The sequence below is a fragment of the Pelobates fuscus genome, chromosome 6, assembly GCF_036172605.1.
Source record: "Pelobates fuscus isolate aPelFus1 chromosome 6, aPelFus1.pri, whole genome shotgun sequence".
In the NCBI taxonomy this organism is placed as follows: domain Eukaryota; kingdom Metazoa; phylum Chordata; class Amphibia; order Anura; family Pelobatidae; genus Pelobates; species Pelobates fuscus.
The window spans coordinates 246741516-246765172 of NC_086322.1; the positions used below are offsets into that span (position 1 = coordinate 246741516).

General features: G+C 41.8%; 1 protein-coding gene across 1 annotated transcript in view; it reads left to right on the forward strand.

The window, feature by feature from the left end:
- RAMP2 (receptor activity modifying protein 2) overlaps nucleotides 1-23657 on the forward strand; it is a 249195-nt gene that overhangs the window by 173404 nt on the left and 52134 nt on the right. The window contains exon 2 of the mRNA XM_063425393.1: nucleotides 14609-14701. Coding sequence (XP_063281463.1) covers nucleotides 14609-14701 — 93 coding nt within the window. The remainder of the gene's footprint in view (nucleotides 1-14608; nucleotides 14702-23657) is intronic.

Below are 23657 nucleotides of genomic sequence, written 5' to 3' on the forward strand. Positions count from 1 at the left end.
GTAGCTAACCCGTTTAACATAGGGACTGTAGTCAGGCTGAATTCTGTTGTATATATGTTCAGCCGGACACCGGTATCCTGGCTTGACTAAGTGTAATCCTGTTGTAAATTCGGTCACTAGATCGGGGGATACCGGCAAGACTAAGCGAGATTCTGCTGTATATTCTGTCTGCTAGCTCTCACACTATCTTGACTAAGTGTATTTTGTTGTACATTCAGCCACTAGATTATAGATAGAATATATAGACTAAGTGGATGTTGGGATTAGAAATAAGATTAAAATAAGCACATCATTAAAGTCTATTTGCTTCATTAGACTTTAGGAAGCACTCTAGGGACACCTACTGGCTATCTTTGGGAGTTACATTGACTTATATTGTTTAAAATACTAATGCCTGTTTAATCATCTTTAACTCTATACTGGTATACAAATAACAGACGTAGGACTGCTTACCCTATTTTAATATTCCCTGCTATAAGGTTTTATTTTATGTATAAATATATTAAAAGCTAAGTTTTATTATTAGACCCATAAAAACTATTTTTGATACAATGACTTACCCTCTGGTGACACCTACTGGTAGGTTTTTGGTTTAACACATTTTAATTTTTCACCCACCTAATGCTGACCAGTAAAATTAAATTACCCACTTCCTCCTACCTTACAACTCCCCGACCGGAACCTGTTACTAAACAACAAAACGGGAGAGAACTGGAAGCCTGAAAGGAGCACTCAAAGGGAAGAGGTTAACCCTAGGGGAACTACCAAAGTAGTATGCAAAGGAGAGAGGAGTGCCCTAGTTTGATTAATACATAACCTTTAATATAATACTTAAAATAAATGTGGAAATCGCCACCATAAAGGTAATAAACTTAGTGAAAGAGGAACTGTTCAGAAGTTTTCAGTGTCCTCAATACAGAAATCTATTTGCGCAAAAACAATTATTTGCCCAATTGAGAGATATGAATAAGATTGTATGCAAGAGCCTACAGGATAACGGCAGCAAAACAATTACTTATTCGTATTGACATAGAGGCTAGTGTAATGCACAAGTGCAGCGTCAATCTTAATAACTAGGTAGTGGTGAAAGGCTGAGACCTCCTACATGGAGATCGCTAATCTGCCCAAAGCTTGGTATAGCACCTAGTTAACAATGTATCAATGCTAACATAGTTAGTAATAGGCAGCCTTGAGTGGTGCCTAGTAAAAGCCTTATATGTGAATATAAGCCGGGGATCGGTCACGGTCAACAGTAAACCCCAACAACGACAAGTATTTAAGTTTCATTAATACATAACCTTTAATATAGTACTTAAACTTGATGTGGGAATCGCCACCATAAAGGTAATAAACTTAGTAAAAGAGTAACTGTTCAGAAGTTTTCAGTGTCCTCAATACAGAAATCTATTGCGCAAAAACAATTATTTGCCCAATTAAATAGGCAGCCTTGAATGGTGCCTAGTAAAAGTCTTATAAGTGAATATATGCCGGGGTTCGGTCACGGTCAACAGTAAACCCCAACGACGACAATTATTAGTGCATGAAATAAAAGACTAACAGCTGAATAGGAGGGACGTATACAAAGAACCGGCAGAATAGCCAATAAACGGTGAAGTAATGCGGCTAGTTCATAACAGAGAGAACACAGCCGTTGGTCCTTGTCCCTCCAACAGGAAGCTGGAAGTCAGCTCGAGAACCGGAGTGCCACATAGACCGTGGTACGGGAGAGTTTGGTGTAGCAGTAAATGGCAGCAGCAGTGGATCATCGAGAAGCCCCTGACGCGCGCGTTTCGCCCGCAGCTCATCAGAGGGGAGCCGATGTGCGGGAACTGAACCAATATTCAAAGGTAGGTGACGTGGATTCATTGGTGGAGTCCACGAAAACGTCATATGTTATTAGCCTATCATGGTCCGACTAAGGAATGATGTAACTGAAATGGGATTAGAATGAAACCAATTAACCCCTTATGGGTGTAATGATTCAGAGACTCAGACCACGGAACAAGAATACTTGTAAACCTGAGGGAAAAATAAGCCCGGTCATGTCATTACTGCGGGTAGTGTGCAAATGGAAATGAAAATTTTATATATATTTTATGGCCCGTTCTGGGTATAGGTATAATGTAGAATGGGCAATATTAAACAGCTGCTTAGTGCAGTAAAGGACAAGTACCCTGATAAAAACTTTGGTAGGCACAACTGGTACAAATGCAGATAAGCTCATATGTGGAAAAGGTCCAATCGTAGCATGAAAATATGACAATTTCAGCTAGTGGATGTCGGGCATGTCATGGATATGTGAAAGTCTCGATGGTAGGATACCGGATAGACTTCTGACCATGTAGTCACGGATATTATCCTGTTCTATGAGTATATGACACCTCAATTGATCGAACAGACTGTGAAGGACCTCGACCCGGAACAAATTATATAGGGTATGGAGAGCCAAGCGGACTAGTGGATAAATGGGGTAAAATTGAATTCTTCGTTCATGCCCCCTGGGGTTAGAGTTCTGAACTCATAGATCCATTTGGACTCTTTTTGGAGGAGAGTTAAGTTGAAATTACCTTTCCTAGAGTTCAGTGTGATTTTCTCTAAGGCTTGAAAGGATAAGTGGTTAGAATTGCCATCGTGAAAGTGGCGAACATGATTCGCTACAGGAGTACTTAAATTGAGATTAGTAACAGAGTTGACATGCTGAAGAATGCGTCTCCTAAATTCCTGATACGTTTTCCCAATGTATTGGGTACCACATGAACATGTTATCACATAGATGACTCGGGTGGTGCTACAGTTAATAAAGTGGTTCACTTTGTATTCTTTTGAAGTTTGACTGCATCTCACTATTTTAGAGGTTTTGATGAATTGGCACGCCTCCTTACAGTGGCCACATTTGTGAGTCCCCATTGGAGCAGTCAGCCAATTTTTTGAAGGTGTTTTTCTTTCCAGATGGCTGTGTACCAATAGGTCTCTCAGGTTTCTTGATCTACGTGCCGTGATGTTTGGGTAAGGAACTAAGTTGGTATCTAGATCCTTATCATATTGCAAAATTGGCCAGTGTCGAGTAAAGATGTCCTTAATGGGTTGCCAATTAGCATCAAAAGTACCAATGCATCTGATCATTTTGTTTGTGGAGGTTGGTCTTGTAGACCTGAGGCTGGTGCTTCTTTCTTGTGTGAGAGCTCTTTGGAAAGCTTTTTTAAGGATCCGGTTAGGATATCCTTTGTTTTTAAACCGGATTCGTAATTTGTTGGCCTCAGATCTGAAGGACTCATCACTGGAGCAATTTCTTCTAGCTCTCAAGTACTGGCCATACGGAATCCCGGCCTTAAGCCGGTGCGGATGGAAACTTTGCCAATGTAGAAGGCTGTTTGATGCAGTACTTTTCCTGAAAAGTTCAGTGTCAACTGTTCCATCGAGGTTGAGTAGGAGCCTAAGATCTAGGAATTCCAACTGTGTCTCGTGGATTACATATGTCAGTTTGAGTCCAATTCGATTGTCATTAAGCTCATTTACCATATTAGTGAAAGTTGGGATAGAGCCAGTCCAGAACAACAAGATATCGTCGATGTATCTAATCCATTTGTGGATATACTGATGATACTGACAGATATCTTTCAGTGTTGTCTCTTCCCACCACCCTAAATATAAGTTTGCATAGCTAGGGGCACAAGCTGTGCCCATCGCAGTGCCAACTAGTTGCAAGTAGTAGGTGCTGTCAAAAACAAAATAATTGTGGGTTAGGACGAACTCCAAGATTTCTAGTATGAATTCAATTTGATCAGAATTGAATTTGCTGGATTTGAGTAGAAAGTAAGATGTAGCACGCAGGCCTATTTCGTGTGGGATGTTGTTATATAACGATACAACATCCAAACTTGCGAGTAGAGTGTAAGGTGGAACCTCTAGGTTTTCCAACATTAACAATGCTTGTTTGGTGTCCTGTACGTGTGATTCCAAATTGATGACAAAAGGATGAAGTAGTTTCTCAATAAATTTGCTTACTTTTTCCGTCAGGGAGTTGTTACCGGAAATAATCGGTCTGCCAGGAGGATTAGTGAGACATTTATGAACCTTCGGAAAGCAGTAGAAAGTTGAGATGGTTGGATAATTGTTGGGAATCATAAATTGGAATTATTCCTTCGTAATTATATTCATTTCCAATGCTCTAGTTAACATAGTTCTTAGTTCAGTGAGGAACAGGCTAGTTGGATCCTGAAAAAGTACTCTGTATTGGTTGGTATCTTTCAAGTGTTCCATACACATGTCAAGGTACATTGTTTGATCCATAAGCACTATATTCCCTCCTTTATCAGACGGTTTGATAATTAGTTCTTTGTTGCCAGTGAGTTCCCTCAGTGCTTCCCGTTCTGCTCTGGTCAAATTATCCCTAATTTTGTCAGGTGGTGGAAGTGATTCTAAACATTTCGTCGTCATCTGGACGAATAAGTCCACGCTTGATATTTCTTTAAAATTAGGGGTATACCAGTTCAGAGGTTTGCAGTTAGTGAGAGGCTGTTTGTCATCTTGTTCCTCAAGGAGGGACACCATTGTTTTGAGGTCTTGATATTCCTCATAGGTGAGGCCCAAATCTTTGGCTAATTTGTTGTCTTTTCTTTTGTGGGTGACACTCAGAGCCAGTTTGCGTCCAAAGAGATTTGTATCTTTCACCCAGTCAAATTTGTTGGTAGTGGGGGATGGAACAAAGGACAACCCTTTATTAAGCAAAGATTTATGCTTGTTTTCCAGATTAAACGTAGATACATTTATGATCAAGTTGTCATCCATTGTGTTATAGTTCATTGATTTTTGTATCCCTCCTTGTTTATTTTGTACCCCCATCTTTTCCTGTCTCTGAGTTTTCCCCGCTGGGGTTGGGGCCAGTCCTGGTCTAAAAAAGACGCTCCTGATTGAGAAGGTGTAAAGGGGGTCGGTGTGTTGCTGATCGAATCTGGGGGGTTGGTGGGTTGAGTATCCGGAAAAGATACAGTTTTTTCGGCTGGTTTTAAGATACTTTTCCTTTGTTGGAAATTGTAAGTGGTTCTAGTGGTGCTTCTTCCTCGCCTTTGGGAGCTAGAGTCAGAGTTAGACCAGTCACTGTCATCTGATGTAGAATTCTTTTTGCTACTGAATCTTTTCCTGTAGTTATATCTTGGCCTGAAGATAGTGCCCTCCTTGAAATCCTTGTGATCTCGTTGATACTTCAAGTGTTTCTTTTCCCTGATATGTTTCTTAAAACTATCCAAATTATTGTTTAGTTTAGTCAACATAGATTTAAAGTCAGAGTGAGTATGAAAGGCTTTGATATTCTTAATTTCAAACTATTTTTGATACAATGACTTACCCTCTGGTGACACCTACTGGTAGGTTTTTGGTTTAACACATTTTAATTTTTCACCCACCTAATGCTGACCAGTAAAATTAAATTACCCACTTCCTCCTACCTTACAACTCCCCGACCGGAACCTGTTACTAAACAACCATATAAAAGTCCCATTCTAACCCGACAAATGACCGGTGCCCTCCAAACTCGACATTTACAAATACCCCTGGTCCACCACATATTGCCTGAATGATTAACTCAGCCTTTGTCAGTCAGGCCCAGAACAATATCAAAAGAAAATTACAAAAGTTAGAGGGATTTGCAGCGATGTCCATATCACAGTTAATGGAGGTTGCAAATAAAGTATATATGAATAGGGAAACTGAGACAAAGCATGAGGAGAAACGTAAAATGAGGAAGAAAACAGATATGTTAGCGGTTGCTGTCACGAATGTGGCGGAGAGCTGATTTCCCACAGCTGAACTCCACCAATATGTCCAGAGGATGTAGGAACAAATAATAAATCCAACAAGGTAAATAACACGATGAGCAGTATAATCCAAAGATATGCCATCACCTTCCCCAATAACTGGACGACACACAATATCAGGAGTAGAACTGGCATTTATTGGCAACATTCCTGCTTTTATGAGATTCTCCCATGCAAGGGAGGGATTTACAGTAAGTACCCATTTCACCAATCATAGCGTCGTTACCTCCCACACATCTCCTCCCCTTGGCTTAACAGATGATATAATTATACAGTACATATTTTCCCCACTTTCTAGATGTACTCCAAATGTGTATGCTATACCTTTAAATATGGTACCCCCTGGGAGCCCTGATCTGGGTGAGAAACATATCCAAAAATCATCCAGATCAGACCAGGGGTTCGGGAGTTATAGGAAGGTAAAGTTTTGACCAACCGCATGGAAAAAGATGCCGAAAATAGTTCCATAAAATCTGGCCCTGCGGTCAGTCTCTGTTCGTGCCCCAAAACTCCCGAAATGCTATATCACACACAATGGGGTCGGTAACCGGATGAATCCCCTAATTCGTGGGATTCATCCTACCGAACTACGGGCCGTTTGTGGGTTTCTTTTGGTACTTTCTGCCGTTCTGGAGGTCTTAGCGGTGCTCGACTAGTCGATTGTCCGTTTTGAGTTCCAGACACTCGACGATCAAACACCGCTGTTCGGGAGTTAAAGATGGCCGCCACCACGTGTTCGGCTAACAAAATGGCGGCCACCCAGAAGATATGTAGTACATTCGTATGAACCAAGGGAATAAAAGAACCGATCAGGGAGGTAAATTACATGCATAATGTACATCTGGGTGGTCCGTTTGTTTGGTACTTTGTTCGTATAGCGTATAGCGAACAAAGTATGTCCATAGCTGGTGTACTGTCAATTTGTAGAATCCAGGCCTGTAAGACCTCAGCAGGGCCAACAAATAAACGATAAATGGGACAGCCAAAAAGGGGTTCCGCTACAACGAACGCACCCTACTCCAAGAGTGTGCGTGACGTAGTTGTGGTGGTGCAAGGGTTAAAGTTCACTATTTGTCTGCACTAGACCGGAAATAATGACAAAATCCCCCTTAACACCACCCACACTTAAACATAATAATATAACTATTACTATTTTAACGCTGCCACCACCAAGACAATTTAGAAATGGGGTGCCTTGGTCCCCCCAGTTAAATCAACAATAAAACCCACCATATATTACTTAGTACAATATTTAAGGAATTACAGAAATACTAACTCCTCTCTTCAGGTAACTTGATTCTTAACCAGACAAAGGCAGAACTTAATAAATGAATGTTTATTATGAGCAAAAAATGGTCACAGTGCATATAAAAATAAATGATTAACAAATTATTTACACCAACAACAGATAAAAACAAAAAAAGGATAAAATATAGAAGTCCTAATTACTCACTTAGGTTTTTCAAAGTACAACTTCTGTCCAGGGGGTCTCTGGCAAGGAAAGATGGTGACTCACTCAAAATTAGATCTTGGCCCCAAGCAAGTACACCACCACCCTTCAGGATCTCAGGAGATATACACTGTGGATTATCACACCTCACCCAGGGGTGGAGCCAAGGCGTACCTCTTGTGATACTAAGTGACCACCTCCTTTGTTCCTGAAACAACAAGTCAAATTTAAACTTTTGGTTTCATCTCCTTTACTGTACTTGCCACAGAAATAGCAATTGCCTCTATGAATTTGTTACTGTTTTCCTGTTCCATAGACATGTTGCACACCCCGCCCATGATCCAATAGGACAGACATCACAACTCCTGCCACACGGTTTAAGTTGTGCAACTCATGTTTAGGCTTAATTAAGAGATTTGGCTTGTCCCATTCCAAATATAATAAAAACAAGGCTTAATTATTAAACTGTGGGTAAGTATTAATGTTTCTCTTGGATAAAATACTGGAACACAAGGATCTTCATGAAACTAATCCCATTACCATATCAAATGATTGAACTATCCTTTACAAGGTACATGCCAAATGGATGAAGAGACATTCAGACTTTTTCCAAGTGTAGAACCTCACACCTTGCAGAGCCTTGATTACTTCACATCCATATAGTAAAATCATTTTCACATTCCTATACCATTCGTACTATGCCTTCTGTCATCTGACCTCTGTGGGGGTTCCAGCTTCAAAAGATGTAACCCCTGCTGACCTCAGCAATAGCATCTCCGTAATTTGTGCCATTTACTACACAAATTACATTAAAGGATAATATTTCATAGTGTAATAATAAATTATGCACCCTTGCCGTGACAGTTGCTATTTCAGGTGTAGCTAGACAGGGAGGGGAGATGGATAGAGGAATTGAGAATAGTATGAGCAGGGTACCACTAGGCAGAAATCAAAGAATGCCCACAGAGGGGATATATTGTAAGTGGTAGACAAGATGAGAGACGGGGCGAGGTGGTTATGGTGGTAGCTTTAGAGGACGAGGAAGAGGAGTTTTGGAGGAAGTAATGGAAATGGCAGAGGGGGTGTTCAGGAAGGCATATATATTCCCCCTACCCAGAGACCTAGGGATAGGGAAGATAGAGATTTTGTAGTTCTGGCTGACACTGTTATGGAAGACTATTGATACCGACTTGGCCGAGCGGAGCCTATGGTCAATGTTAACAATAGGGGGAAAGAGAAGTCTTTTCATGATTGATACGGGTGCTGAACATTCTGTGGTGACTAAGTTGGTAGCTCCTCCTTCTGGAAAGACTGTAACTGTAACATGAGCTACTGGGAGAAGCGCTGCTAGACCAGTTCTCATGAGTCGCACTTGCATTTTAGGAGGTCATTTTGTGAAGCACCAGTTCCTATATATGCCAGAGTGTCCAATTCAACTTCCAGGATGAGATCTATTATCAAAGCTTTCTGCCTTCAAGTTGCAGCTGAGAGTCAGTGTATATTTGCTTTTCAATGGGAAGATGCTGTTACAGGATCAAATTGTCAGATGACTTGGACCAGGTTACCACAAGGGTTCAAGAATTCACCTACCCTATTTGGATCTGCATTAAGTCAAGATCTGCAAGACTTCAAATCCATCCCAGGGGAATGTGTATTGCTTCAGTACGTGGATGATCTCTTGATAGCTGCAGTTACTAAAGAGATGTGCCAACAAGCAATGCATGATCTACTCCACATTCTTTGGAGAGCAGGTTACAAGGTATCAAAGAAGGCGAAATTGTGTCAGCCAACTGTCAAGTATTTAGGATTCCATATCTCTGAAGGTCAAAGAACAATGGGACCTGAAAGAAAAGAAGCAGTGTGTTGAATACCTGTACCCATGAATAGAAGACAAGTGCGAGAATTCTTGGGAGCAGCAGGATTCTGTAGGATATGGATTCCTAATGCGATATTGGCGAAACCCTTGTATGAAGCTGTAAAAGGCACGGAACATGATCCATTCCTATGGACCACAGAACAACAGAAGGCATTTGAAGATATCAAGAAAGCACTTATGAGTGCCCCAGCCCTAGCCTACCAGATCACTCGCGTCATTTCTACCTATATGTGCATAAGCAAAGAAGAATGGCCGTGGGAGTGTTAACACAGTTTATAACAACTGACTCATGTACTTGGCATCAAGTGGAAACTCGCTACTGCTTATAGGCCTTAGAGTTCTGGAAAGGTAGAAAGGATGAACAGAACGATAAAGACTCAATTGGCTAAAATGTGTCAAGAAACTCAGCTCAAGTGGAATGTCCTTTTGCCAATAGCTCTGTTGCGAATATGTAGTACTCCTACTAGAAGAATGGGTCTGTCTCCCTTTGAAATTATGTATGGGCGTCCACCCCCCATACTCCCTAATCTAAGTGGGGACTTATGTCAGTTAGGTGACGGAGTTACTTGGCAGCAGGTTGTGGAGTTGGGTAAAACTATGGAGGAGGTACAGAAATGGGTGCAAGATAGGTTACCTGTGAACATAAATCCACCTGTTCGCTCATACCATCCGGGTGACCAAGTATGGATAAAAGAATGGAATACTGTCCTATTGGGTCCAAAGTGGAGAGGTCCTTATGTTGTCTACCCCAACATCTGTAAAGGTGGTAGAGGTGACTCCTTGGATTCATCACTCTAGGGTTAAACCAGCAGCAGATTCCTGGCAAGCTACTCCAGATCCTGAGAATCCTTGCAAGATCCGGTTGAAGCGAATGACCCAGTCGGATTGAACGTAACTTGAGGAAAAGTACAAGGTGATATCGGGATATCGTGGTTGGAAACCATTAGAGATCATCAAGTAGGTGTTTTGACGGCCATAATAAAGCCTGACCACCTACCTACTTGTCATAGCCAGAGTGTCTCAAAGGGACATCTGTGAAGGAAAGTGAGGATCAGAAGGACAACAATCCCTGCAGCCCTCACAAGCGGGAAGCTGAGGTGCTGTCGAACGGTCAAAGAATAGGATGAGGACCATAAGAATGATGTGTTTCGTTATGTTTCAATATTTTTATAATTTTTGAGGAAGGCAAAGGTGAGGATATTCCAAGCTGTGTTAGTTGTATTAAGACTACTAAAATAGGTAACCAGATATCTCAAACCCTTATTTAAAACTCACAATATGAATGTAGAGGATCTGTGTCTAGGTGTAGGTACTTAGATACGGATTATAGTGTGTGTCAACCGATATCAGGTGAGCCTAAGTGTTTCAATCCCCAATTCCAACCCTGTACAATTTGGTTGGTAATTCGAAATAGTAACTCTCAGGGGACATTGATAAATAGGACTTTGATAAGCACCATACAGTCTACAGGTATTCTATTGTTTGGTGCATGTAAGGCGATTTTGGGTAGTAGAAAACCTTGGAATGTATGCGGTAATCTCAAATGGGAGAGAACTTATGGGTTCAACGATAAGTATTTATGTCCTAGCAAAAGACCTACTGACCCTGATTGCCCAAATAGAGATTTCAATTTCTGCCCATATTGGTCATGTGTAGGTTGGGCGACCAAGGGAAAAAACAGTAGACCAAGATATGATTATCCAAAGGTTGCCCACTACACCGTATTGTAAAACCATGGAATGTATATTTGCTTTTCAATGGGAAGATGCTGTTACAGGATCAAAGTGTCAGATGACTTGGACCAGGTTACCACAAGGGTTCAATAATTCACCTACCCTATTTGGATCTGTCTTAAGTCAAGATCTGCAAGACTTCAAATCCATCCCAGGGGAATGTGTATTGCTTCAGTACGTGGATGATCTCTTGATAGCTGTATATATGACCATTTCCAATCCGCAGCAATTTATTGATAAGTTTGGGAGCCTTTTTGGATTTCAGATACATGGTACAGGAGCAGATCCATGAGCCATAATATATGTACGCCTTGAAACCGAGACAACAACTGCTCAAACTCATCAGGTTTTCCATTCCTTATATGAGGAGATGAGTGTTGAGGATACATTTCCCCATAATGTTAAGAATCTGTTTATTGATTTAGCTGAGAGTATAGCAGGTAGTCTTAATATAACTAACTGCTTTGTATGTGGAGGTACTATTATGGGAGACCAATGGCCCTGGGAAGCAATAGAAGTATGGTACCCTGGTTCTGAGACAAATGAACAACAGATGCCTTTCCAAACTGGCCATCAAGTAAGTGTAAGAGAAAAATCTGAGTGGCATTTAAAGACATCTATTATAGGCCATGTATGTTTAGCTAGAAGAGGGCCAATATACAATACACCTGTTGGCGAGTTAACATGTTTGGGACAGAAGGCCTATAATGCTGATAATAAAGATACTACTTGGTGGTCAGCTTCAAATGTCTCAGAACCTACTAATCCTTTTGCTAATTACACCAATTTGAGAGAGGTATGGTTTAAATTATCTGCTACATCTAATTGGAGAGCCCCAGCAAATTTATACTGGATCTGTGGTAAGAAAGCATGCTCGGAATTACCACAAGATTGGGAAGGGGCATGTGTGCTAGGTATGCTCAAACCATCCTTCTTCTTGTTGCCAATTGAAATGGGAGAGACCTTGGGAGTTAAGGTTTATGATGTAAATCATAAAAAGAAGCGAGCATCATTGAACGTAAGTAACTAGGAAGATGAGTGGCCTCCCCAGCTTATTATTAATTACTATGGACCTGCTACCTGGGCTGAAGATGGCATTTGTGGTTACCGAACCCCCATATATATGTTCAACCACATTATAAGATTACAGGCGATGCTTGATATCATAACCAACGAGACAGCTGCCCATGTAATGGCCATTTGGAAATATGAACCCCTAGCCCAGAGAGAGACTATCAATAATCAGGTTGATGAGTGTTGAGAGGTAATAGAGTTAAGTTAGAATGCTTATAAGGTCTGTCCCGGCTCATGGAACCTTGAAAGGTGTTGGCAAATTATGATTAGTGATGCATCTGGAATAACTTTGTATCAGAAGCATCAAGGTGATAATGTGATGGGATTTCAACATGGTTCAAAATGTAGTAGGCCTGAAATCTCCACGTGGCATATACAAGTACAGGTGTTTGTTGTATCTGTTAGTTAGTTACATGTAGCTAAGATACTGTCATCAATGTACTGAGCATGTGCATCAACTGTACTCACATTCCTTTGTCCTTAAATGAGTCATGCAGTCTGCCTATATGAGGTGATCCTGAATATTCTGTTCACTGATTGGTCTAAGGGTATGTGTGAGTGGAGCTATGAATGGGAGGAGTTATTGTTAACAAAAAGCATTTGCAATCTATGCTCTGGGCTTAGACATTTTTTAGAACAGGAGTTCATCTGAGACCCGATTGGTAACAATAAAGAACTTTTTCTTCCTGAACGAACCTGCTTCCATCTCTCTGTGTGTGGCTTCTGTGGCTTATTCCTGCTATTCCTGCAACACTGTAACTTTCCAAAAACCCATAAAACCTGTACATGATGGTAATGTTGTACTCAGGAGACTTCGCTAAACACAAATATGAATGTTGCAAAGCAGTAAAACGTATCACAATGATGATATCATCAGTGAAAGGGTTGTTTGTGTGTGAAAAATACAAAAAACAAATATCAACTCTAATTTTGTACCAGAGTTTGTGACTAAGTGGCTGCTAGAAAATACTGGACACATCCCATTTTTAATACCCTGGGTTGTCTAATTTTGCAACTGGACTGCCATGGTGTCTCAAAGGCAACATATGTACAAACCAATCTGTCAAACTGAAATGGGCAAGCCCTAAATGGACCCTGTAACTTTCCAAAACACCATAACACTTGTATATGGGGGTACTGTTGTTCTTGGGAGACTTTGTTGAACACATATGAGTGTTTTAAAACATAAAAATTTATCATGACAATATATGTGAAAGTGCAGTTTTTGTGTGAAAAATGCAAAAAACTAATAGGGCGGGGGAGGGGGGGGTTACTGTTGTACTCCTAAGACATTGCTGAACACAAATATGTGTAATTTATTACAGGAAAAGATAACATTATTACGACATTTAAAAATGCCATCCAGAACTAAGAAAATACAATATTTTAATTTCTCACATTTTTTATTTTTTATTTTATTCTCATATTCATAATAGTGTTTCATATATATATATATATATATTAGATGTGAAATGAAAGCCCTATTTATCCTGAACAAAATGACATATGATAAGTGTGGGCGCACTTAATATATAAGAGGTAAATTATGATTGAACAGACATATAGTCAAATTCCAGGTTTTGTTTTGATTTTATTTTAATCAGAACAAAATAAAAAATCCAGAACAAAATTGGTCAGACTAGATGGGCCGAATGGTTCTTATCTGCGGTCACATTCTATGTTTCTAATTGTCTCCGTCCTTAATGGGTTAAAGGAATACTCCGCTACCCAAGTAATAATAATATATATATATTTTTAAATATATCACTGTTGAGAAAAATAACCCCAACTCAGACTTCATGTGGCTGTCCAAATACAGACTTCCTAGAGCAGTTCACTGAGACATCTTTTCAAAGCAGGTGCTCTGAACAATTTCTTGCCTCATGTACTGAGCTACACAAGTAACATGACCGGTTGTTTGATTGACAAATTGTAAATAAGAAAAAGGACACACTCATCACACATTAAGCACTTAAAGGACCACTCTAGTGCCAGGAAAACATACTCGTTTTCCTGGCACTAGAGTGCCCCCACCCTCAGGGACCAACTCCCGCCGGGCTCTGGGGGGAGGAAGGGGTTAAACTTACCTCTTTCTCCAGCGCCGGGCGGGGAGCTTTCCTCCTCCTCTCCTTCTTCCTTGCGACGTCATCGGCTGAATGCGCATGCGCGGCAGGAGCCGCGCTCGCATTCAGCCGGTCGCATAGGAAAGCATTTACAATGCTTTCCTATGGACGCTTGCGTGCTCTCACTGTGATTTTCACAGTGAGAAGCACGCAAGCGCCTCTAGCGGCTGTCAATGAGACAGCCACTAGAGGTTTTGGAGGCTGGATTAACCCTCAGTATAAACATAGCAGTTTCTCTGAAACTGCTATGTTTATAAAAAAAAAGGGTTAATCCTAGCTGGACCTGGCACCCAGACCACCTCATTAAGCTGAAGTGGTCTGGGTGCCTAGAGTGGTCCTTTAAGCAAGCTGAAGTGCTTTAGGGATCTTAAATGATCCTTTAATCACACTTGCAGGTTCAGGAACTTTAAGAAACTGAAATCAATGGGAAAAAAAACCATTACAATTCAGAATTTCACGAGTAAGGGAATGTAGCTCGTATTGAAAAAAAATATATATGAAAACTGTTTAAAGTGTCCTAATTCTAACTTATTTTACAGCTTCCTGCTCAGTGACAGCACAGAAAAATGCCACAGTTTCCCCAGTTACTACTTCTAATCCTACAGACATTTTCAACTCTTCAGCAAAAACAAGTGAGTATAGGCTCTAAAGCTTTCTTTTGTTTTTGTTTTTTGTAAATATGTCTGTAGCCTCATTCAGCATCTGTAACCTACAGACAGCTCCATAGCATAAGTTAGATAAATTGGTGAGACTCTTTCCAGCAAGACAATTTTATTGACAGGGCTGCATTAAATAAAAAATAGAAGGTGCCTATAAGTGGTTACCGATGCCCAAGCAAAATAAAGCTTGCCTTATTAATTTAATAGTGCTGGTTATCATAGTTTTATATAAGTTATGTGGCACTCCACAATACATTTTTATTAACACTAATAAAATGAATTACTAGTCTGAGAATATCTGAGTATGATAATATCAAGGACCCAATTTACTTATTACATTTGCAATTTATCTGGATCCACTTATATTTAATTTTGTTTACATATTTTCTATTAATTATCCTGAATAAGGTATGTATGCAGGAATATGTGTGTGTCAGCATGCATGTGTGTGCATTTGGTTAAGGTGTGTGTTTTGTATACAAGTTTGTACTAAAGATCTATACAAATCATGAGTAACATTTAAAGGGACTTCTGCCCATTGGAGTGGTCTGGGTGCCAACTCCCACTACTCTTAACCCTGCAAGTGTAATTATTGCAGTTTTTTTTATAACTGCAATAATTACATTGCAGGGTTAACTCCACCTCTAGAGGCTGTCTAGGAGACAGCCACTAGCAAAAAATGCTAGCAGAATGCTTGGTTGTAAAGGGAGAGGTATTAGCAGTAGAAACGCTGAACACTGTACAGAACACTGGTAAGACCTCACTTGGAGTATTGTACGCAGTACTGGAGACTGTATCTCCAGAAGGATAATGATATTTTAGAGAGAGTTCAGAGAAGGGCTACTAAACTGGTTCATGGATTGCAGGATAAAACTTACAAGGAAAGGTTAAAGGAACTTAACATGTATAGCTTGGAGGAAAGATGAGACGGGGGTATATGATAGAAACATTTAAATACATAAAGGGAATAAACACAGTAAAGGAGACTATATTTAAAAGACTACCACAACAAGATGACATAGTCTTAAATTAGAGGGGCAAAGGTTTAAAAATAATATCAGGAAATATAACTTTACTGAGAGGGTAGTGGATGCATGGAATAGCCTTCCAGCTGAAGTGGTAGAGGTTAACACAGTAAAGGAGTTTAAGCATGCGTGGGATAGACATAAGGCTATCCTAACTATAAGATAAGGCCAGGAACTGATGAAAGTATTTAGAAAATTGGGCAGACTAGATGGTTCTTATCTGCAGTCACATTCTATGTTTCTATTTAGGAGTTAATTGGCTTTTTTATGCTTATGCTGCCCCAGTCTCACCTCCCCTGCCTTTGACTGATACAGCCTGCATTAAAAAAAATGGTTTCATTTGCAATTAGATGTTACTTTAAAAGTTTGTATTGCGTGTTCTGTAATTTGAACTTTAATTACATACTGAAAGCTATAAACCAGGCTTCCCCAAACTCCGGCCCTCCAGATGTTGCTAAACTACAACTCCCGTGATTCTCAGCCTATCTATTTCATTCATATAATCATGGGAGTTGTAGTTCAGCAACATCTGGAGGAAGCCTACTATAAACAGAGCAGGAGATACGGGATTCTAAATAGAACAGTATTTGCAATAAAGGGAGTTTAAACATTAGATAACTCTTTACAGGAAGTGTTTAGAAAGGCTGTGTAAGTCACATGCAGGGAGGTGTGACAAGGGCTGTATAGTGATTTAACTCCTACATGGCAAAGAACTGAGCAGTAAGACTACAGGGACTATGCACCCAAACTACTTTATTAAGCAAATGTTGTTTTGTTGTCTATAGTGTCCCTTTAAAAAAAGTAGTTGTGTCAAGAGAAAATCAAGATGCCACATGTCTTTTTTGTGAGAAGAAATAATTATAGTACCCTGATACCAGGAGCATAATTAGGGACCATTGGGCGCCAGTGCAAGAATAAAAGTAGTGCCCCCTTTTCACTGCTCCTTGTGCCCTTCTTGCTCCTCGTCACTCCCCACTATATATGAAATACACATGGTTGATGTGCATGTGATTGTTTTTTGTGATTGTGCTGTTGCTGACTAAGTATTGCATATGTGTGTAGTTGGACGAGTGTGTTGTGTGGGTGGGTTTATGAGGACTGGCTGAGTGTGATTGCCTTTGCTGCTGTTTGAGAGGGAGACCAAGAAGCAGAGAGGGAGAGAGCGGGACACACAGAGAGCGAGGGAGAGAGGCACACAGAGAGAAGGGGAACCAGAGACAGTCACAGACAAAGAGACAAAAGAGTGTCAGAGAGACAGAAAGGAAGTGAGCAGAAGTAACCAAGAAGAGAGAGCCTATGTGTGCAGGGAGAGGTGAGGTGATGGATTTCACACACCTTGATCCTCTGGGTTACTGCTTCTATGCTGTTTCTGGACTTTTGCAAGGAAAGCTGGTCCTGGCAGCAGGGCCGACAGAGGAGCCGGGCCCCTTGGAGTAACAGGCTTGGTCGCAGCTGCGACCCCTGTGACTGCGGTACTTCCGCCATTGACTAATAGCCTCTAAAATAGCCTGCTCATGGGGGCGGGGCCAGTGCCCAAGCGAGATGGTCGCACTCACAGTAAGCTCCGTGCCGTCGCCTACTTCCAAGGCTAATATAGCGACTTACGAGGATTGTACAAACCTTAACCCAAACTCCTGCTGGCCCGTGGAACATTGGACGAAGCTCCAAAAAGCAGTGAGCAGATCCCGGGCCCTGCTGCCGAGATATCAAGAGCTTATTCAGACAACTGTGGCAACTTGTGCATTCCAATATGGCATATTCCACAGCTTAATCGGAGGCTGAGAGTATACAGGAGGAAGATTCCCCGGCCACTATACAAGCTGAACTGCCCATACTCTCATAGTCTGTTGGTGTTTCGTTAGGATAAGGTCTTTTAATATGTCGTCCTGCTTTAGAATGTGCCAGTGTTTGTTGATGATTTTCTTAATAGTTTTACTTTTATTGTTAAAGTGTTCAATATATAATCACACAGGATATATATATAAAAGACAGGGCGCCACAATCGCACAGGTGTGACAGTATTTACCAATCAGTTGATAACTGCATATAAATGGGAGAAAAACAAAACATTATCATAGTATAGTAATTTATTAACAACAATATCATAAAAAAGTTAAAATCACACTCACAAAAAACATGGCACAATTAGAAGTACTCCGAAATTGTGCAAAATAACTTGTAAGCCAATAAATGTGCTAAGTGTATCTCTTGGTTACAACAGTTTCACTTCCTCAGATATCCAGTGTTTATAGGAGGGTCCATATAACGTTCTATAGTGGAGGTGTAACGGCACCCCCAGGCATAAAGGGGGTTAAAAGTTGTTTCCAGATACACCAATCTCCTGAACAGGAAACCATACGAACTCTCCAAACTCCTGAACCGGAACCATACGAATGCTCCACACAGTCGAATAGGAAAAACCATTCGAAAGGTTTACACTCCTAGCAGTCGAACTGAAACAGCATACAATAAATCCACCCCATGAATGAGACAAGGCTCCGTGTTGAGGGTCAAGCAGTGATCTGGTTTAATGGGGTACCTGCCCAGTATTTATGCAGGTCTTCCACCAGGTTGACACTCCCCTAGGGGACCTGGTGGATGACTGGGACACAAATTGCACAGTGACCAATCACAGACATACATAGTGAAACACTCCCACTAGTACAGTATAATCCCTCCTCTCTATCCTGGAGATAATTGGGAAGTAATCCAATTATCTCCAAGGATAGAGGCAAAACTCCATTACACACGTTAGCAAAAAGACCTAAAAATACACAATATTACAAATACAGCATAAAGCATATATGTTCAACATAGCCCCAGATAGCCTAGATCTGAGCGCACATTATAAACGAATGGCGCTCAGATCATATACATACAGTTCAATCGCCATGGAGCCAAAGTCTTTCACATAGTCTTTCTGCATAGCTATCTGGGGTAGCACTGTTCACTCAAAGTACTGAATGGACAGGCGTTTGTATGAATGAGTGCAGGAGAATGGAGGTCAGCTGGCCGTTCGGCAGTTTAAAATGGCCACTGCCACGTGTACGGCTATACGAACAACAGCCACCCAGCATTCGTCAATTAAGCTGCGGTTAACCGCAGCTTCTGGGAGGTAAATTACTGGCACATTCCATACCCAGGTGGTCCGATCATTCGTCTGTTTGTTCGGTAGATTCAATCTACCGAACGCCTGGGCAGAAAGGCACGAACCAGCCTTTCTACAGGAAAAAATCAAGGTTTTTAACATGGGGCCATAGTCCAGGGGCAGCAGGTGGGCAACCAGGCTTCTCCAGAACATGGTGGCGAGGTTGGTTTCACCACAGGAGGTCACTCCTTTGGGAACAGCTGCCGCTCGACGCGTTTCGTCTTTACAGACTTTTTCAAGAAGTTAATACTCCTTTGTGTTCCATCTTTATATATAAATTTCACTAATTTTTTCAGTCTGAGCACGCATGCGTGGGCTCGGACGGAATGCAATACAGGTGACAGGCCAGCAGAGCCTATAATGCTTCTGAACAAGGTGAGGGCACTTAGTGTGGCTTGCGCAATTTTAATTGATTAGTCACTTATGCGAAATGGTTGCTAGGGTTTGTTTATTTTACGTTCGCGGTTGGTGCTAACCTGTCGTGGTGTTGGATGTGTAGGTTGTGTGCCTGACGTCGGGTCCCGCAGGCTAGTCAGATGTGTATGAGTGTTCTACGACTTATGTTGAGCAGGTCAGTGTAAACCCTTCAGGGCGTTAGGTGAGAGTGTGTGAGCTGGCTGTTGAAGAGCATCGTGTTGAAACGTAGAAAGAGAAGAAAAAAAATTATTATATATATAAAATAAGTAGAGTCACTACGCCTGGGTTATAGTCCAACAAGTAGTGGTTTATGTGGGGAAGAAGACGTCCCCATGGAAGTGCTGTGGGTAAGAGTCCCAGTTTAAGTCATTGCTATTGCGTAGGGTTCCGCTGGCGGTCTTCTTGGCACGAACTCTGGGGCTTTGACTGCATCTCTGCCGAGGAAGCGCTTGGGCCCAGTTGCCGTCTCTGGATTGAGCTTGCACAAAGCCTGTGTAACCTCTTGTAGGTCGTGGATTACTTGCGGCGTGTCGCTGGTTGCAACGTGTAGAGTTCGGCCTGGTCCCCATCTTTATTTGATGTGGTGGAGCCGTAGTAGGGTGGTGAAGTGGCGCAGGGACCTGCGCCATGCAAGTGTCCCACTCGAGAGGTCTGCATAGAAATACTGCCATTTCTTCAAAAGGGTAAGTTTGGATGCCCTTGGTGGCTTCTAGGACTGTAGCTTTATCTTTTGTAGTTTGAAACCGGATTATTACATCTGCGGGGGCATTAGGTGGTCGCGGTATTCGGAAGATGGTGTCTATCTGGATCGTTTTGGCCGCCTTCGGGTTTAGCAGCGCTGTGAGTAGTCACCTGGTGAAGTGTGGGAGCTCTGCTTCTGGCACTGCACCTGCAACTCCTCTAATTTTGGATTAAAAATTTTGGATTGAAAATAGATAACCGGAATCTTGGGGTGAATTATTTTAAGATATTATAATTCTTTTTTTATTGAGTATGTTTGATTCTAGGCCGTTGGCTAATAATTGGGATAGAGTGTTTTTTATAGTAGGGACTGATGATAGTTTATTATATACTTTAGAGTCACTTAGTTGTCTGAGTGCTTCATCAATGTACATAGTTTTGGAGAGAACCACTAGACCACTGCCTTTGTTGGTTGGTTTGATGACGATGTTGTCATCGCTCTGTAACTTTTTAAGTGCTAATTGTTCTTGATATGACAAGTTATGGGTTTGATATTTAGATTATTTTGTATTGTTTTTGTTTAATTTTGTCTAAATCTTGGAATGGCTAGTTTTTCAAATACCTCTATTGGTCCAGATTTAAAACTAGATGGATAAAAAATATAGCTTTTTTTAAGAGGGTGTTTACTGTTGGTGGTTCATTGTTAATAACTGGGCTAGAAGACGTGTTGGGGTGTTAGTAGGGATGTTGGGAATATTGGTTGTGTTGAATTTCCTGGTAAAAAAAAATATTTTAAGTGTGGCTTTTCTTACGAACTTGTTAATCATTGAGCAGTGCGTCTGCCCAATTAAATGTGAGTAACCATGTGGTATTTTTATACACTCCTAGTTTTATTACAGTAAGCACTATGTTGTTTATTATATTACATATGGTCCCTGTAGCAAAGCGCTAGTTCCACATAGGTTTTCCTCCACTGGTATTCCAACAGCTACTCAGGAACAAGCAGGATATTACAAGAAGCACAGCATAAGCAGTACATAAATCCATGAATTTCCCATCACATTTCCAAATAACTGGACGACACTCAGTATCAGGAGCAGAACTGATTTTTGTGAAATTCTTTATTTTGGATGTGCAGGTGGTTACAGGTTATTATCAGACGCCACAACAGCGTATTTCAAGATTTACAGTAGTTATGTAGTGGCATAGAAATTTGCAAATTTTTTATATTGTATATCTTGCTTAACTAAACGGTTATGTTGTCAAAATATTATTAACTAGCATAAACTAAAACAAAATAATCAATGCTTAACGTAGAGTACATCGGCATTTGTGGTAGGCATACTAATGAACACATAAAGCTTAAACTTCGCCAATGAAACCGTACACTTGCTGTCTCACATAAGATAAAATCAGGAGTTGGTCAGAGAAGACAATATCGAGCTGTTAGCGGCTTTGAATGACATGCTGAGATACTTAAATGTACCGCTGGGTACTGAGGCAGGGAAGTTGAAACAGGCAAAATTAAGCATGACTTAAGCGGCCACAGGTCATATTACGTAGAGCAAAATCTCACAGGGGCTGGTAAAGCAAGTGGTAAAAGTTGTAACATGCTAGACTTCTTATGGACCCTGTCAAGTGCTATGCACCAATGGAATTCTAAATATGAAACAAATCTAGGCTGCTTCCTTTACTGAGTTAAACAATGCATACATATCTAGCTTAAGAGTCTCGGGTCCCTAGATTGTAGAGGCTCATCAATAACTGGTTTCACAGGTTAACTGACTGACCACTGAGCCATAGCACCTCCCTGCCAGTCTGTATGTTATGTCGATCAGCCGATGCCCACAACTGGTAGGCCGCCGCTCCAGGGCGCCGAGAGTGCCGAGACCCAGAGTTCTCTACGTTGCTGCACCGCCGTCAGGTATTTTAGCCTCCGGCTCGGGTCAGATCCCTGGCCCTGTGGTGTGTGTTTCTTCCACCATGGTGAGTTAGTAGCAGGGGGTCTGGGCTTGATTACTCTCTAGTATGTGTGAGGATGGATGTCGGAGTCTGGTAGGCATGTCGCCGTTTCCCGCTGTTTTAAGCTCCGAGGATGGCTCTGTCTGGAGGCTGTTCTGGGAGCTCGAGGTGGGCCTCTACTCAGGTGGCGTTGGGTGGCTAGGCGGATCCACGCCGCCACATTTCGCATCACTAGCTTGAAGTGTTGACCCTTGGCATGGAGCGATGTCCAGAGACTGGTACGAAGCTGGTCAAAGAATGCTTGGGTGTGCCTGGGTGGTTTGGCGGGGGTGTTCTGTGCCACCATCTTGCGTAGGCCCCTGGAGGCTTGTACGTTTGTGGGCTTGGTCGTTTGTTTGAGACGATGTATGGGGGTAGTCGTCCCCAGCAAGGACCGGGATATCCCCCTCTGGTCCAGAGGGGAGGTAGCAGGGCAGCATCCAAGTGAAGCTTATGAGCAGATCAGCTGTATCAGCTTTTGGGCACCTTGTGCTGCTGGCATGGTTAGATTGACCAGGATAATCGTTTTTGTGCCCACTGGCTTGAGAGCCCTCATGGAGCACGTCCGGCCATCTTGGCTGTCAGGCCCCGCCCCCGCAGAACTGATTTATAATGCACACACTCAGCTTTTATGCAATTCTCCCATGCAAGGGAGACACTCACTGAGAATTAGGAATTAGCCAATCAATAGATGGATACAGATCCCTCCCCTCAGCATGAGAGATAACTTAATAATCCATGAATTGTAAAGCACATTTTTCCCCAATTCTTGGATGTACTCCAAAACCATAACATACACCTATTATTCACATATCCCCTGATAGCCCCGATCTGGGTGAACAACATACTGAAAAATCACCCAGATTGGTTCAGGGATTCACTAATTTCCTGGAGGTCTTAGTTTTACCGATCGGACACTAGGTGTATGCCCAAAATAGTTCCACACGAAAGGGCTGTCCGCTCGGTCTTTGTTCGAGTAGCCAAAATATACGAAATCCCAGGGCTAGAGCGCTCATGACGTAGTTCGGTATAACCCCTCATTCATATACTGATTCTCAGAAACTGCCGCTCTGTTCAGTCGGATTTTCACAAACCTCTCTCCAGAGTCTCTCCCAGTCCCGATGGGTCTCAGCGAACGTTCGGAGCATCTGTTTCAGCGTTCTGTTTAAATGTTCACAAAGCCCATTGGTCTGGGGATGGTAGGGGGCACTGACTGTCGATTTAATGCCACAGATTTTCCAGAGGTGGTGAGTAATCTCCGAGGTAAATTGAGTACCCCGATCCGAAATTATCTCCCTGGGTAACCCCATTCGGGAGAAAATCCGCATGAGGGCCTCTGCTATAGTTTCAGCGTGGATATTTGTTAAGGCCACCACCTCTGGATACCTGGTAGCATAGTCCACCACTGTCAAGATAAACTTCTTGTCAGAGGGGCTAGGCTTGGCTAATGGACCTACTATATACACTGCTATCTGGATAACTTTCCGGCGATCCCCCCTCTTACCTACTCTCTGGCATGATCCCTGGCCAAAAGAAACTCTGGGTCAGTCGGTACCAGATGCGACTGACCCCTAAATGTACGGATAGCGGGATATGGTTGGTACCGCTGAGGTACCACTAGCTGCCTAGTGATAATCGGGTCAGACCCTGCTACGAT